This window comes from Coenobita brevimanus, chromosome 50 (genome assembly GCF_032717465.1).
Source record: "Coenobita brevimanus isolate Jiangsu-jjx chromosome 50, ASM3271746v2, whole genome shotgun sequence".
Lineage (NCBI taxonomy): Eukaryota > Metazoa > Arthropoda > Malacostraca > Decapoda > Coenobitidae > Coenobita > Coenobita brevimanus.
This window is the reverse complement of record NC_137003.1, coordinates 41947294-41960801: the sequence shown is the minus strand read 5'-3', so window position 1 is coordinate 41960801 and position 13508 is coordinate 41947294. Positions and strand designations below refer to the sequence as shown.

Here is a 13508-nt window from a genome sequence, read left to right as displayed (position 1 = left end):
AATCGGATTTCAATCCTTCGTCCAACCTTAGAATGGCTCAGATTTTTTTTTTTCCAACTTGTTTTCCGTTGTACATTGCCAGAATAAGACAATACTACGGCTCCACATCCATGCCATAGCACTGCCTCGTGACTAGCACCGTATCACAGCGTTGATCTCTTGTTACAACTCGGCATTCAAGATGGTGAGACGGCAGTTTTAGGTCAAATTCAAGTGGACAGATTATAGCATGTGGAAGTTGTAATGTGTTTAGTAAGGGTGTTCGCGCCTTACTAGAAATCTTGTTAACCTTTACATCTCCAGTACGTATTTTTTCTGTCATTTTTGCTGCCTCTAGACGATTTTATTCAGCTTAGGGGAGGCGTCTTGAAGCAAAGGGATTATTGAAGTCTTTTTCTAATTCCTCCAGTTGAAAGGGTCTATCATAAGGTTAATAATAATCGTCTGGAGCAAAAACAAAATAGGTCATCGGATGTAAGGGGCTCATTACTTCACCCGGAGGACGCCATTTTTATTCAGTTTTTATTTTATTCATTTGTATTTTTTTAATGTTCATGCCGCGACTTAATTTTAAGAGTTTATAGGAAGCCGCGTTAGAGAAGCCATGTTCCACGAGTATATAATTTTTTTTTTTTTTTTTTTTTCAGACTCTGAGCCATTTTACTGGGGATGTTACTTTGACCTTTGTATTGTACCTGCGCTCTGTGTGTGTGTGTGTGTGTGTGTGTGTGTGTGTGTGTGTGTGTGTGTGTGTGTGTGTGTGTGTGTGTGTGTGTGCTTGAGAGAGTACCTCTGCGTGCAAGCCAGAGCCGAATAGATGCAGCACATATGTTACAAGCCATGTTTTAGCGTACATTTTTCTTCCTCTTATTTTCGGGGTTGTCTCAGCTTGATTTTCGCCCCTGTGCCTGGGTGTAGCGTAGTGTAGCCGAGTGTAGCCTGTGGCGCCGCTACACATAAATTGGTGAGCATTTTTTGGCGCAAACAATTTATCCCACTGGTTTGGATGTTCGTTTTGTAATTTCCATGTCGCTTTGTTCTTCCACCTATGTTGTGCTTGTTGTTTTGGTCATCTTCCTTTGTAGTTATTATTGTACTTTTTTCTTTATTAGTTTCTTCATCTACCTCTGTCCATATTAGTATCTTCATCTACCTTTGTCCTTGTTATTTTCTTCATCTGCCTGTGTCCTTATTAATTCCTTTATCTACCTGTGTCCTTATTATTTGCTTCATCTACTTGTATCATTATTACTTTCTTCATCTATCGTTGTCCTTATTACTTGCTGCATCCACCTTTTGTCCTTGATAGAGTCCTCATCTACCTTTGTCATTATTATTTTCCCCTCTTCCTTTTACGTATTTTTTTATTATAAGTTTTTCTTTAATACTTGTTTCTCTACCTGTATATTGATTGCTTTCATAATTTTAATATATATTTTTTAATAATTTGTACTTAATTCATCTTCCATCTGCCCTTATACCTACTACATTCTCCTTCCCCTTCTTTATTACTTCTTTTGTTTTTACTTTGTCTTTAATAATTCCTCCTTCTTCTACGTCGCCCGCCTAATGATTATCTTGTTTTTATTGTTTTCTCCATCTGTTATTTTACTTATTTTCCTCCTTGTTCTATTTTCTTTATTTTTTTCATTTTTCCTTCCTACTTTTTTTTTCACCGTATTTATTGCTAACTTCAGACTATGATGCTTTTCAAGCGGGGTTAGATAGTGATCATTAATTCCTTTAGTACTACTACATATACGTGCACTGATAATAGTCTTCTTCTTTCTCTTTTGTCTTTATCTTTTTCATCAGTCTTCCCTTTAGAGCTTAACCCCTTAGTTCCCAGAGCTGCTAGGCGTATCGCCCTTCGCCTGTCGGCTCATAGTCGCGAAACTCGTAGGTCCCTACCCGGGGGTTCCCTTCTTTGTTAAATTTTGAAAACGCCCTGTTCCGTCCCATATTGGGGACACGGGGCGCAATGAGGTTAATCTTTCTCCTCTTTGGCTTTATTTATTTATTAATATTCCTTTGCCTTTACTGCTACTTCCCTCTCCCTTTGTCCTTTCCTCTTTACTGCGATGACGTATTTTTACATCATAATCTACACCTAGACGATTATTAATCAGCGCTGCCCCTCCCATTCCCTACTTCTCCTGTCTACCCTCTACCCCCTGCCTGTGTCTCTATCCTCAACCTCTAGGCCTGATTTCTACTACCTATGTCTCTATCCTCAACCTTTAGCCCTAATTTCTACTACCTTTGTCTCTATCCTCAACCTCTAGCCCTAACTTCTACGACCTGTGTCCCTATCCTTAACCTCTAACCCTAATTTCTTTCTCACGTCCTCAGGGAAAGGAGCTGGCCCACAACCGAAGTGCCGGAGTGCTGGTGACCGGTCTGAGCCTGGTGCTGCAAGGGGTCGGGCGAGGCAGCACTGGGAACTACACCTGTACGGCCACAAACCACCTGGGCTCGCACACCTCACCGCACATCACCCTCAACGTCAAGTGTAGGTGGGGGGATATTGGCGCGGGATGTGGGGGAAGGGTTGAGTGGGCACGGGGTCTGTTTGTGTTTAGTTGGATATTTAGGTGTGTGGGGGGCTTTTTGTGTGTGTGTGTGTGTGTGTTTATGTAGCAGAGAAAAGGGAGTGTCGGGGAGGGAATAACGTAAGGAATTATTATAGTGGAGGGAGACCCGAGTAATAAAAAAAGCCATAAAAAAAAAAAAAGCGTTACGTTGTGCGATACTGTATATGCATGAGAAAATGACTGTGTAATATTCATTTCTGTAAATATATGTACACTCCCATCAAAAAACACGTACGTACGATGGATGTGGAAATCAACAGAGCTTAAGGAAATGAACAGAACGTAACTAGTCATTTCGAAGTGTTTGGTTTGCTTAAGTGTGGAGTGATTTAGGTTGAAGCCATTACGAGTATGTTGGTCTATGGTGCAGTGTTATATCTTGCATTAGCCATTACTTATAGAGATACAAGCGAGGAGAGTTGTTTTCAGATTCTTCGACCATTTATTTCAAAATGTTTGGTGCGATGCAGTGTTTGAGTACTTTTTGGTGAGATTGTGCATGTTTTTGTTTAGTATGTATTTGCAGGCATATTTTCAACTTTTTGTCGTATAAATTCACTTTTTTTTTTCCTCGACCCTTTTTCCTTCCTCACCTGTAATCTCACTCGCCATTATTTTTGCTTATAAAAATGTAGCTGAAAATTTTTTGCGCACACACGCCTACTCTCCCTCTCTCCTTTGTGTTATCCTTGTCTCTCAGTTCCATGTTTTTCTCATAATAGTTCCTTGTTTTTCGCCTTTCATTTCATACGGGTCCGGTATTCCCCAGAGCTGCACTACTCTCTCCCTTTTGTTTCAACGCTTCCCAACAAATATTTCTCAGCATTTTTCCTCTGTCCTTTCGCATCTCCCTCGTGGCCCCACTTCACCCAATCTACCGTAGTTTGCCATGTTGCTATCCATCCAGTCGGAACCCAACTCCACTCACTGTAAGGGTAACACAACGATCCTGCTGCGTACTTCTCTATCTCCCCAATCGTAGTTTCACCAGCTGTAATGTAAATCGACCCCAACAGCCCAAGAACGTCTTCTTTTTTTTTTCTGCCTCCAGACGATTGTATTGTACTTGTAAAAGATCAGTGAACTTCGCTGAACCCAACCAAACCAAACCACACCAAATCTGACAACTGAACTAAATCAAACCTAACTCAACCTAACCCAATTAAAGTAAACCAAATTAAGCCACGCCAAACCACACCACACCAAACCACACCACCCCAAACCACACCACACCAAACCACACCACCCCAAACCACACCACACCAAACCACCCCAAACCAAGATTAACCTAACCAAACCGACCCTAACCTAACCAGACTAACGTAACTAAACCCAATCCCACCTACAGTTCGGCCCGTGTGCTCAGCCAACCAGCAGCTGACGTATGGCGGGGCCCGAGGTAAACAAATCAAGATCACGTGTTCGGTGCAGTCCCATCCCGGTCCCACGTCCTTCCGCTGGGCCTTCAACACTTCCAGTGAACTCGTCCCCATCCACCGGAACCGAACCCTCCAGCAGGGGTCGAGGAGCGTGATGGTATACACGCCGAAGACGCACCACGATTTCGGCACGTTGCTCTGCTGGGGAGTAAACGAGGTCGGCATGCAAGTTCGGCCCTGTGTTTATCTGGTGGTACCTGCAGGTGAGTAGAGAGGGAGAGAGGTGGGATTGTAAGGACGGAGGTGAGACAGATAGGAAGATAGATGGAAAAGTCAGGAGTGAAGAGAGGATGGAATAGTAGTAGATCAGAGGCTGAAGAGAAATTAAATGTGTAAGTGCACGTGTGTGTGTGTGTGTGTGTGTGTGTGTGTGTGTGTGTGTGTGTGTGTGTGTGTGTGTGTGTGTGTGTGTGCGCGCGCGCGCTACTGTAAATGTATGTACAACAAATAGCACGAGGTGAAAGTAAAGAATGAATAGAAGATAAAATAAGAGTGATAAAAGATTGAAGGGGCGAGGGAGGGAGAGAGAGGTAGATAAAAGGTAGGGATGAATAGAGAATGGAGATGTAGGAATGATTGATTGGAAAAATAGGTCGACTTTGGGATGATAAAAAAAAATGGATAGCAAAAGGTAAATGCAGTCCGAGATGAAGACAGGAAGGAGAGAGGCCAGGAATGGATGGAAGGATAGATAGATAGATAGATAGATAAGTAGAGGATGGATAAATCGAGACCTGACTGTGGATAAGAAGGAGAGCAGAAGTGTTAAATGGGAGGAAAGGTGAGGTGGAAGGGTGTGGAGAACATATGGGGGTAAGTGAGGGATGTTATGAATGAATTAAACGATATAGTGAATAAGTTTCTTGATGAATAAAGAAGATATATACACGAACTATGGATAGATAGATAGATAGATAATAATACTGGTATGAAGTTTACAAAAAATGCACATCGATAGATATACTGTATAGAAAAAATGGAGAAGCAAATTAGACAGACAGATAGACAGATAGATAGATAGATAGTTAGATAGATAGATAGATAGACAGGACACATGGAAAGAATAATAGATAGAGCAAAGAGCACGCAGTCATGATGGTAGTAAGGGGAAAGAAAAGAGGGGAGAGAAAGCGAGAGGATGAAGATGAATAAAGTAGGAAGCGAGGGTATTGATGAAATAGGAGAAGGGGAGAGGGAAAGGAAGAAAGAGAAGGAGAAATGGGAGAGATGGGAGGAATGAGAAAGAGAGGAAGGGGGGAGGGGAAGGTAAAAGAGAAGGGGAATGGAAGGGAAAGAGGGAAAAAAGAGAGAAGAACGAATGGAAGGAAGAATGGAGGAAGGGAGTGCATGGAATGGGGAGAAAAGAAAGGATTAGAGAGGATTGGTTGAGAGAGAGAGAGAGAGAGAGAGAGAGAGAGAGAGAGAGAGAGAGAATGTAGTGGGGAAGAGAAGAGAAGTAGAGTGAAGGAGGGACAGAGAATGACTTAGGAAGGAGATGAGATCAAACAGAATGAAGGAAGAAGGAGAGCAGAGTAGAAGTAGGTTAAAGGGAGAGAGAGAGAGAGAGAGAGAGAGAGAGAGAGAGAGAGAGAGAGAGAGAGGGGGGTACAAAGGGAAGTAAACAATAAGCCTAATGGTCCTTTCGAGGCTCTTTCTGAGAGGGGACTAAGACTGTGGTATCTTTTATATGAGACGAAGATAAGGATAGTTGAGAAAGAAAAGGGCATGTGAGGAAAGTAGGAGGAGAGAGAGAGAGAGAGAGAGAGGAGATGGAGAGAAGAGGCGAGAGTGGAAATGGAAGTGAAGGAAGGAAAGAGGAAGTATGGAGAGGAAGAGGGAGGAATATAGAGAAGAAGAGGAAATGAAAGAACAGCAGAGAGACTGAGAGAAGTGATGAAAAGGAGGAGGGAGAAATGGAGGGCAGGAAGAGAGGAAAGGTGAGTCACTATGGAGAGAAGAAATGAAGGAAAGAGTGAAGGAGGGAGTATTGGAGTTAAGAGGAGGGAGAAGAGAGATGGAGAAGAGAGGAATATGGAAGAGAGAAAAGGGAGTTGGAAAGATGAACAGAGATGAGGGATAGAGAGGAAAGGAGTAGAGAGAGAAGGAGGGAGGGTTTGGAAGGAGAGAGGGGAACGATGGAGAGGAAAGGAGAGGACCAGAGAGGAGAGAGAAGAGAGATGGAGAGGGAAGGAGTAGCAAGGGGAGGAGTAGAGAGAGGAGGAGGGAGGAGTGGAAGGAGAGAGAGGAGGGATGGAGGAAAGTTGAGGGGCAAGTTAGGTCTTTTGTTTACTTGGTAGTGGTTGAGGAGGGGAGGAAAGGAGGAATACGTGGATGGAAGGAAATGTAGATGAGAGAGAGAGAGAGAGAGAGAGAGAGAGAGAGAGAGAGAGAGAGGTAACAAAACTAAAATATAAAAATGGGGTCGTCGGGCTGAAAAGGTTAAGCATCTCTTCGGATAGACAAGATTCCGTGGCGGTGAAATTATTGTTAGGAATATTTTTGTCGTGAGAGACTGACTAGGAGAGTGTGAGTGAGATGAAGGGAGGGGGGAGACGAGGGATAGCATGGAGAGGTGTGTGAGAGTGGTGGGTTTGAGTTAGAGAGAGGGCAGTGTGATGGCGGAGGACAGGGTGACATGGAGGCGATTCTTCTGTGGCTACCTCTTCCGGGATAGATAGATAAATAATTAGATAGATAGACTTTTCACTTAAGTATACATTCTGTTGTGAGTTTGAAGTGTTTGGCAAGATATATTGAGTAACTACAGCAAAACCAAACGCAGCTTCTATTTATCTATCTGTCTCCACTTATTATCTATCTGTCTAGCTATCTGTCTGTTCATCTATATCTTTCATCCATCTATCTGTCTATCTACATCTGCCTATGAATAAAATGGTCAGGGGATAGCAGTAGTAAAGCAGTAAAGTTTGTTACCTGATTCAGTACAGATAAGAGCCTGGCAGACAGACAGACAAGCAGATATACATACATAGATACTCACAGACAGACACAAACACACAGACAGGCGCCACCAAAACCAGTACCTGCTGCAGACGCCGAGTGTAATAACAAGCGGAAGATAAATTACTGTAGAAAGAAAGGAACGTTAAAGCTGAAGAGAAATGAGGAAATGTGGATAAAATGAAGACGTTGAACGGTGGAAATGAAAGGGGGATCGAAGGGAATAAGAGGTACAGTACACACACACACACACACACACACACACACACACACACACACACACACACACACACACACACACACACACACACACACACACACACACACACACACACTGATGACAACAAGACAGAGAAGGGGATGTAGGCAAGGAAAAAAAAAAATGAAAGAAGGAAATATGATGGCAAAGGAGAATATAGATGAATAGATGGATATTTCGATTGATAGATGTAGATATATAAATAGAACAACAGACAGATGGGAAGTTAGATGAATGGATAAATGAATGAATGAATGGATAATTGAATGGATAGTTGGATAATTAGACTGATGAAAGGGTAGAAAGAGACAGAGTTACACTAGAAGGAACACTCAGACCATGCAACAACCGTGCCCTTTCGGAGTTTGATCATAGTTGGATGAGAAGTGTTTGTTATCCTCGCCTGCCACCAAGTTTGATCTAAATTGGTTCAGAAGTGTTTGTTATCCTTGCCTAACCTTTAACCCTTCCACCAAGTTTGATCTAAATTGGATAAAAAGTGTTTAAGTTGACCTTGATAGACCTTAATTCCATCCACTAAGTTGGTCCGTATCGAATAAAAACGGTTTGAATTAAGGGGTTAGGCTTTGCTCATGCTCTTTCACCTTTACCTCTGACCGCCTGCCCTCATAACTGAATCACTTAATCCTTCCCTGACCCGCAGCGCTTCCACCAAATTAGGTCTAAATCAGGTTAGAGATCTCTGAGTTGACCCTGCCCTGAACCTATGACCTTTGACCTGCTTTGGCCGGAATTTAATCATACGTTCCTGTGATGGTTCTCAGTCAGTGTTCTAGATAATATGTTACAGTTCCATTCAATACTTTTTTCTTGTTAATCTTCCTAATATACAGAAAGGACAGACAGACAAACATTCGGGACAGATACATATAACACCCACGCGCTACTCATGCGGGTGTAAATAGTGCATGAATAGATGGATAGATAGAGAAACAGGGATAGATAAATGAATGATGAAAAATAATAATACCGGTACATAGTTAGGAAATAGATTGCGTTACAGTATGAGAGACAAAAGAAAGTAAGACCAAACAGAAAGAGAAAAAAGTACAGGAGAGAGTGAGAAAATGAGAGGGAGAGAGGGGGGGGGAGGAAGGGGGAGCAGGTAGAAGGGACGAGTACGCCTTCTGCTTTAAGAGAGAGAGAGAGAGAGAGAGAGAGGGAGAGAGAGAGAGAGAGGGGAGGGGGGAGGAAACTAAAATGATATATTTAGTGATGGAGGAGCATGTGTGTGTGTGTGTGTGTGTGTGTGTGTGTGTGTGTGTGAGAGAGAGAGAGAGAGAGAGAGAGAGAGAGAGAGAGACCAAAGAAAAATGATATATTTAGTGATGGAGGAGCATCTGTCTCAGAGAGAGAGAGAGAGAGAGAGAGAGAGAGAGAGAGAGAGAACCAAACAAAAATGATACATTTAGTGATGGAGGAGCATCTGTCTCAGAGAGAGAGAGGGGGGGGGAGCAAAGAAAAATGATATATTTAGTGATGGAGGAGCATCTATCTCAGAGAGAGAGAGAGAGAGCGATAGAGAGAGCGAGAGCGAGAGAGAGAGAGAAATGGTAATGAGAAAAATATAGAGTGAGAGAAAGTAATGAAGAGATTTAGAGAGCAGAAGGAAAGACGGAGATAACGATTCAGTAAGTCCTGGAGGAGATCATCATTCACGCTGTGCTTGGAGAGAGAGAGAGAGAGAGAGAGAGAGAGAGAGAGAGAGAGAGAGAGAGCGAGAGAGAAAACTGGAGGAATTGATGAAGTAAATGATGGAGGAAAATATGTAAATGAGAAATATCGTAAGGGAGAGGAATACAGAGAGAGACGGAGAAGATGAAGGGAGGGAGTGAAGAAGATGGAGATAGTGAGAAAATATTTGGAGAGAGAAAAATGGAAAATATAAGTAATGGAGGGAGAGATAAGGGTGAAACGAGGGAGAGAGTAGGAAAGAGAAGGAGAGAGAGAGAAAATGGAGGGAGAATAAAAGAGAGAGAGAAAAAGATAAGGAAAATTTTAAGTAATGAAAGGAGTGATGAGGCTGGAATGAAATGGAAGGATAGGATGGAAAGAGAGAGAGAAGAAAAAAAGGTGGAGGGAGGGAGAAAAAAATGGAGATAAGGAGAGAAGATGGAGGAAAAAATTAACAGAGCGAGAGAATAGGAAGGAAAAAGAGACAAAAAAAAGATGGAAGAGAGAGGGAAAAAATGGAGAGATGGAGAGAAAAAGGTGGAGGAAACGATGAAGCAGGTAATGTAGGAGCTAATTCCCTCTCTGCTTTAACCACTTTGGAGAGAGTGGTGGAGAGAATATTGAAGAGAGTGGAGAAAGTGGGGAAATGATCTAATGATGGAGAGAGCGATTTTAAGTTGGAGAGAGAGAGAGAGAGAGAGAGAGAGAATTTGTGTGTGTGTGTGTGTGTGTGTGTGTGTGTGTGTGTGTGTGTGTGTGTGTGTGTGTGTGTGTGTGTGTGTGTTTTCAGCGTTCTTGTGTGTTTATAGTGTATTTGAGTGTAGCATATTATTTACCTTTTTTTCCCACTGGTACACAGACCACACATCCCTAATGATCCTTCCTATGGTCCGTTTATTTTCATCTGACGGAGCCGGGCCACAGCTATAACTTGAAAGCTAAGACACTGTAGCTTGAAATCCATTGAGCATTGAGCATGAGGTAGGAAAGAGTCTCCTTGGTAACAAGTGAAGTCAGCCTTTGAGTCAGACTTCCCTTGACTATGAACTGGGGTGCAATGGATTAGGGATATTTGTCAGGTTAAAGTGAAGGCGCTATTGGTCCTCTGGGTTTAATAATTAGAGAAGTTGCGTTTCCAGACTGTTACCGGAAGAGGAATGGCTGGGAAAGTTGTCTCTCCCCCCCCTCCTCCCCTCTTCCTCGGCTAAAGCATTATAATTGGTGGGAATCTGTATTGCGCTTGGGGGAGGAGGTACTCAGTAGAGCGTGTACCTCCGGCCTGCTGCGTTGAGTTAGTATTGAGGGCCGTGTTCAGGGTGCCATAGGGGCTTTGTAGTACTGTACCTCCTCAGTAGCGGTTCATTTTGTATATTGCCCATTTAACCTCGGCCCTGATTTTCGTCCCTTTGCAACTAATTCCATGCAGCGAGTGGCAGAAGACAATGCTGCTGCTCTACAATCTTCCCATACCACTTCTTCATGACTAGCAGTATTCTAATCCAGATCTCTTGTTACCACTCAGCATGGAAGATGGAGCCTGGTAGTTTTAGGCCGAGATACAGTAAAAACAATATAGTACTTTTGCTATAGAGAGGAAGTCACCGAATGCCACGTAGGGAACCAAATAATTGAACTTTTCGCCTGGAGTGACGAAGCTGACATTGGGAAAAACATGTAATGAAGTGGATCCATACTCCGCACTCGATGTCATCATCTCCATGTTGTCTCAGTCGCCGCCGGAATCATCATAGGACTTTTTCATATCAGTAAGATAGGAACTTCTCAACAAATTTTTTCGTCATCATTTTCTTTCGATAGATAGATAGGTAGGTAGATAGGATTCAGTATACCGAGAGAGAGAGAGAGAGAGAGAGAGAGAGAGAGAGAAATTTTTGATGTAACAGAAAACTACTGTCGCATTGTAGGTGACACAGGAAGCCCCATAGCGCCTCTTCCATAGCGATTTATTCTGCGTTATTATACCTCCATAGTCTGTTTTTAATTTTGATGAAGTTAGTCATATTCTCTTTTTTTTTTTTTATATATATATATATGGCTGGAAATTCAAGTCGTATTTATTTGCGACGCACCTTGACTTTAGCAATATATTGTGCGTTATTTACATCGATAGTCTCTTGTTTGTTTTTCTAATATCTTTTAAATTTTCACCATTAGTAATTTACAAGGAGATACTGCATACTGGCCTTTGTAACATAGCGGTGTCTGCCATGTTGCACGGTTTTGCAGTGATGAAAGGCCAACTACGTCGGATTATGAACACTAATTTTCCGTCCTTTTTAGCTGACTTTTTTTTTTTTTTTTCTGTAACGAGCCACTCTACCCAGCCTGTTTGATGCCAGTGTAATTGAAGGATTAATGAAGGCTGTGTCTAGCCCCCTCAGTTAATATGAAAAATCAGTAACATACCCGGAAAAATTCAAGCCATTATAATAATAATAATAATAATAATAATAATAATAATAATAATAAACACGTCACCGTACTTAAAGGGTTATGGTGTAATATGATAAAAATTCAGAGGAAGTTTTTCGAATCTTGCTCACTCCTTCACAACGAATACGTAGTTTTTATTTTATTCTGGCTACCGAACTGATAATTTTATGTCTATTTCTAGCTAGACGCCTTAATCCCGTAAGGAGTGGCCACAGAGCAATGACTCCCATGTCCCCCGTCCTTTACCATTGTGCTACCCTCCTTCCAACTCACACACTCCCTCTGTCATATTATCTCTCCACTCCACCCCTCCATCTCATCCTTGGTGTCCCTCTCCCCCTCCAGTTTAGAAAAGACCCACGGCTTTGAGTGGGTTGATGAGCTCTACACCTTACCACTCCATTTCGTCTTCTAAGGTGAATAAATTCGTCTTGCGGCACCGAGAGTAAAATCTTGAAATACCGGCTCTTATGAAACGAGTTAGATCAGGGAGAAGACGGTCCTAACACGGAAATATATATAGTGTCTTTATGGGTATTGTTATCACTGGTGTCCGTCCGCAGAGTTGGGCAGCTGGACGACAGGCCGGGCATAGAGATTTCGTTTCTGGAGCAAATCTCAGAAAGTATTAACAGTAGAGTCATGAAATTTCACATAGTTATGTGTGTTATAGTGAACTGGTGCCTTTTGATAGGTAGAATACTGTGTCTTAAGTAGTTTTCTTGAAAGTAAATAGGCGTAGAGATTTCATTTCCGGAACAAAACTCATAAAGTATTAACTATAGAAGCATGAAATTTTCGCATAGTTACGTGTCTTATAGTGAACTGGTGCCTTTTGATAGGTAGAATTCTGTCTTAAGTAGTTTTTTTTTTTTTTTTGAAAATAATGAAAATGTAACAAAAAATCGCATAGGCTATTTCAATGTCCCCTTCGCAAGTAATCTTAAAGGACCAGGTTATGTTTACCATGGATAAACTACGGAAATATTTAGATTTCAATGTGTCTGTGTTATACTGAAAGGGGGGGGGGTGAGGGCAGTTATGCACTTTGTTAGGTGTGCAGGGAGGTGGAGGGGGGTATGTGCTTGGTCAGATGGAGAGTTACAACAGCGTAGCGTTGCATTTGTTTACTGTAAGTTGGCCCAGATTTTTTGTCCTTTTGCGGCTTCTTTCACGTAGCTCAGTGGCAGAATAAGACAGCACTGTGACTCCTTTCTACGGAAATTATTCGTGACTTGCACATATTCTCTTGTAAATGTCTTGTTACAACTCATGATTCAAGATGAAGAGATGGCAGTTTTAGACCTGGTTAGAATACAACGGGTATGGAACATAAATTCTTTGATATTGTCCTCTAGTCTTCCTCTTTAATCCCTGTGGCAGGCTGGGGCGCACTTCAATACTTTATTCAGTCTAAATCCAGGATGGGTTATTCACGCCGGGAAAATTCGAGCATTCCAGGGGGTAAATGGGACAGTTTTAAACCCTCATGCAAACGAAATTATCTCGTAGTTTTAGTCCCACTTTCCACGAGAATTTCCCTCATCCAAACGATATTATTTTGTAACCTGAGTGAGGCAACAATGTGTGTGTGTGCACGGAGAAGGGCTGTCATTAGATTCCCACCACTTGACCTGCCACGCTAGTACCACCACCTGACCTGCCAGGCAAATACCACCACCTGACCTGCCACGCAAGTACCACCGCCTGACCTGCCACGCTAGTACCACCACCTGACCTGCCACGCTAGTACCACCACCTGACCTGCCACACTACATTAGTACCACCACCTGACCTGCCACGCTAGTACCACCACCTGATCTGCCACGCTACATTAGTACCACCACCTGACCTGCCACGCTAGTACCACCACCTGATCTGCCACGCTACATTAGTACCACCACCTGACCTGCCACGCTAGTACCACCACCTGATCTGCCACGCTAGTACCACCACCTGACCCGCCACGCTAGTACCACCACCTGACCTGTCACACGAGTACCACCACCTGACCTGTCACACGAATACCACCTCCTGACCTGCCACGATAGTACCACCACCTGACCTGCCACACGAATACCACCTCCTGACCTGTCATACGAGTAC

General features: G+C 42.7%; 1 protein-coding gene across 1 annotated transcript in view; it reads left to right on the top strand.

Annotated features, from left to right (window-relative positions):
- The window catches only part of LOC145399744 (neural cell adhesion molecule 2-like), a 401276-nt gene that overhangs the window by 350011 nt on the left and 37757 nt on the right, over positions 1–13508 (top strand). The window contains exons 8-9 of the mRNA XM_080272292.1: positions 2353–2512; positions 3943–4236. Coding sequence (XP_080128418.1) covers positions 2353–2512; positions 3943–4236 — 454 coding nt within the window. The remainder of the gene's footprint in view (positions 1–2352; positions 2513–3942; positions 4237–13508) is intronic.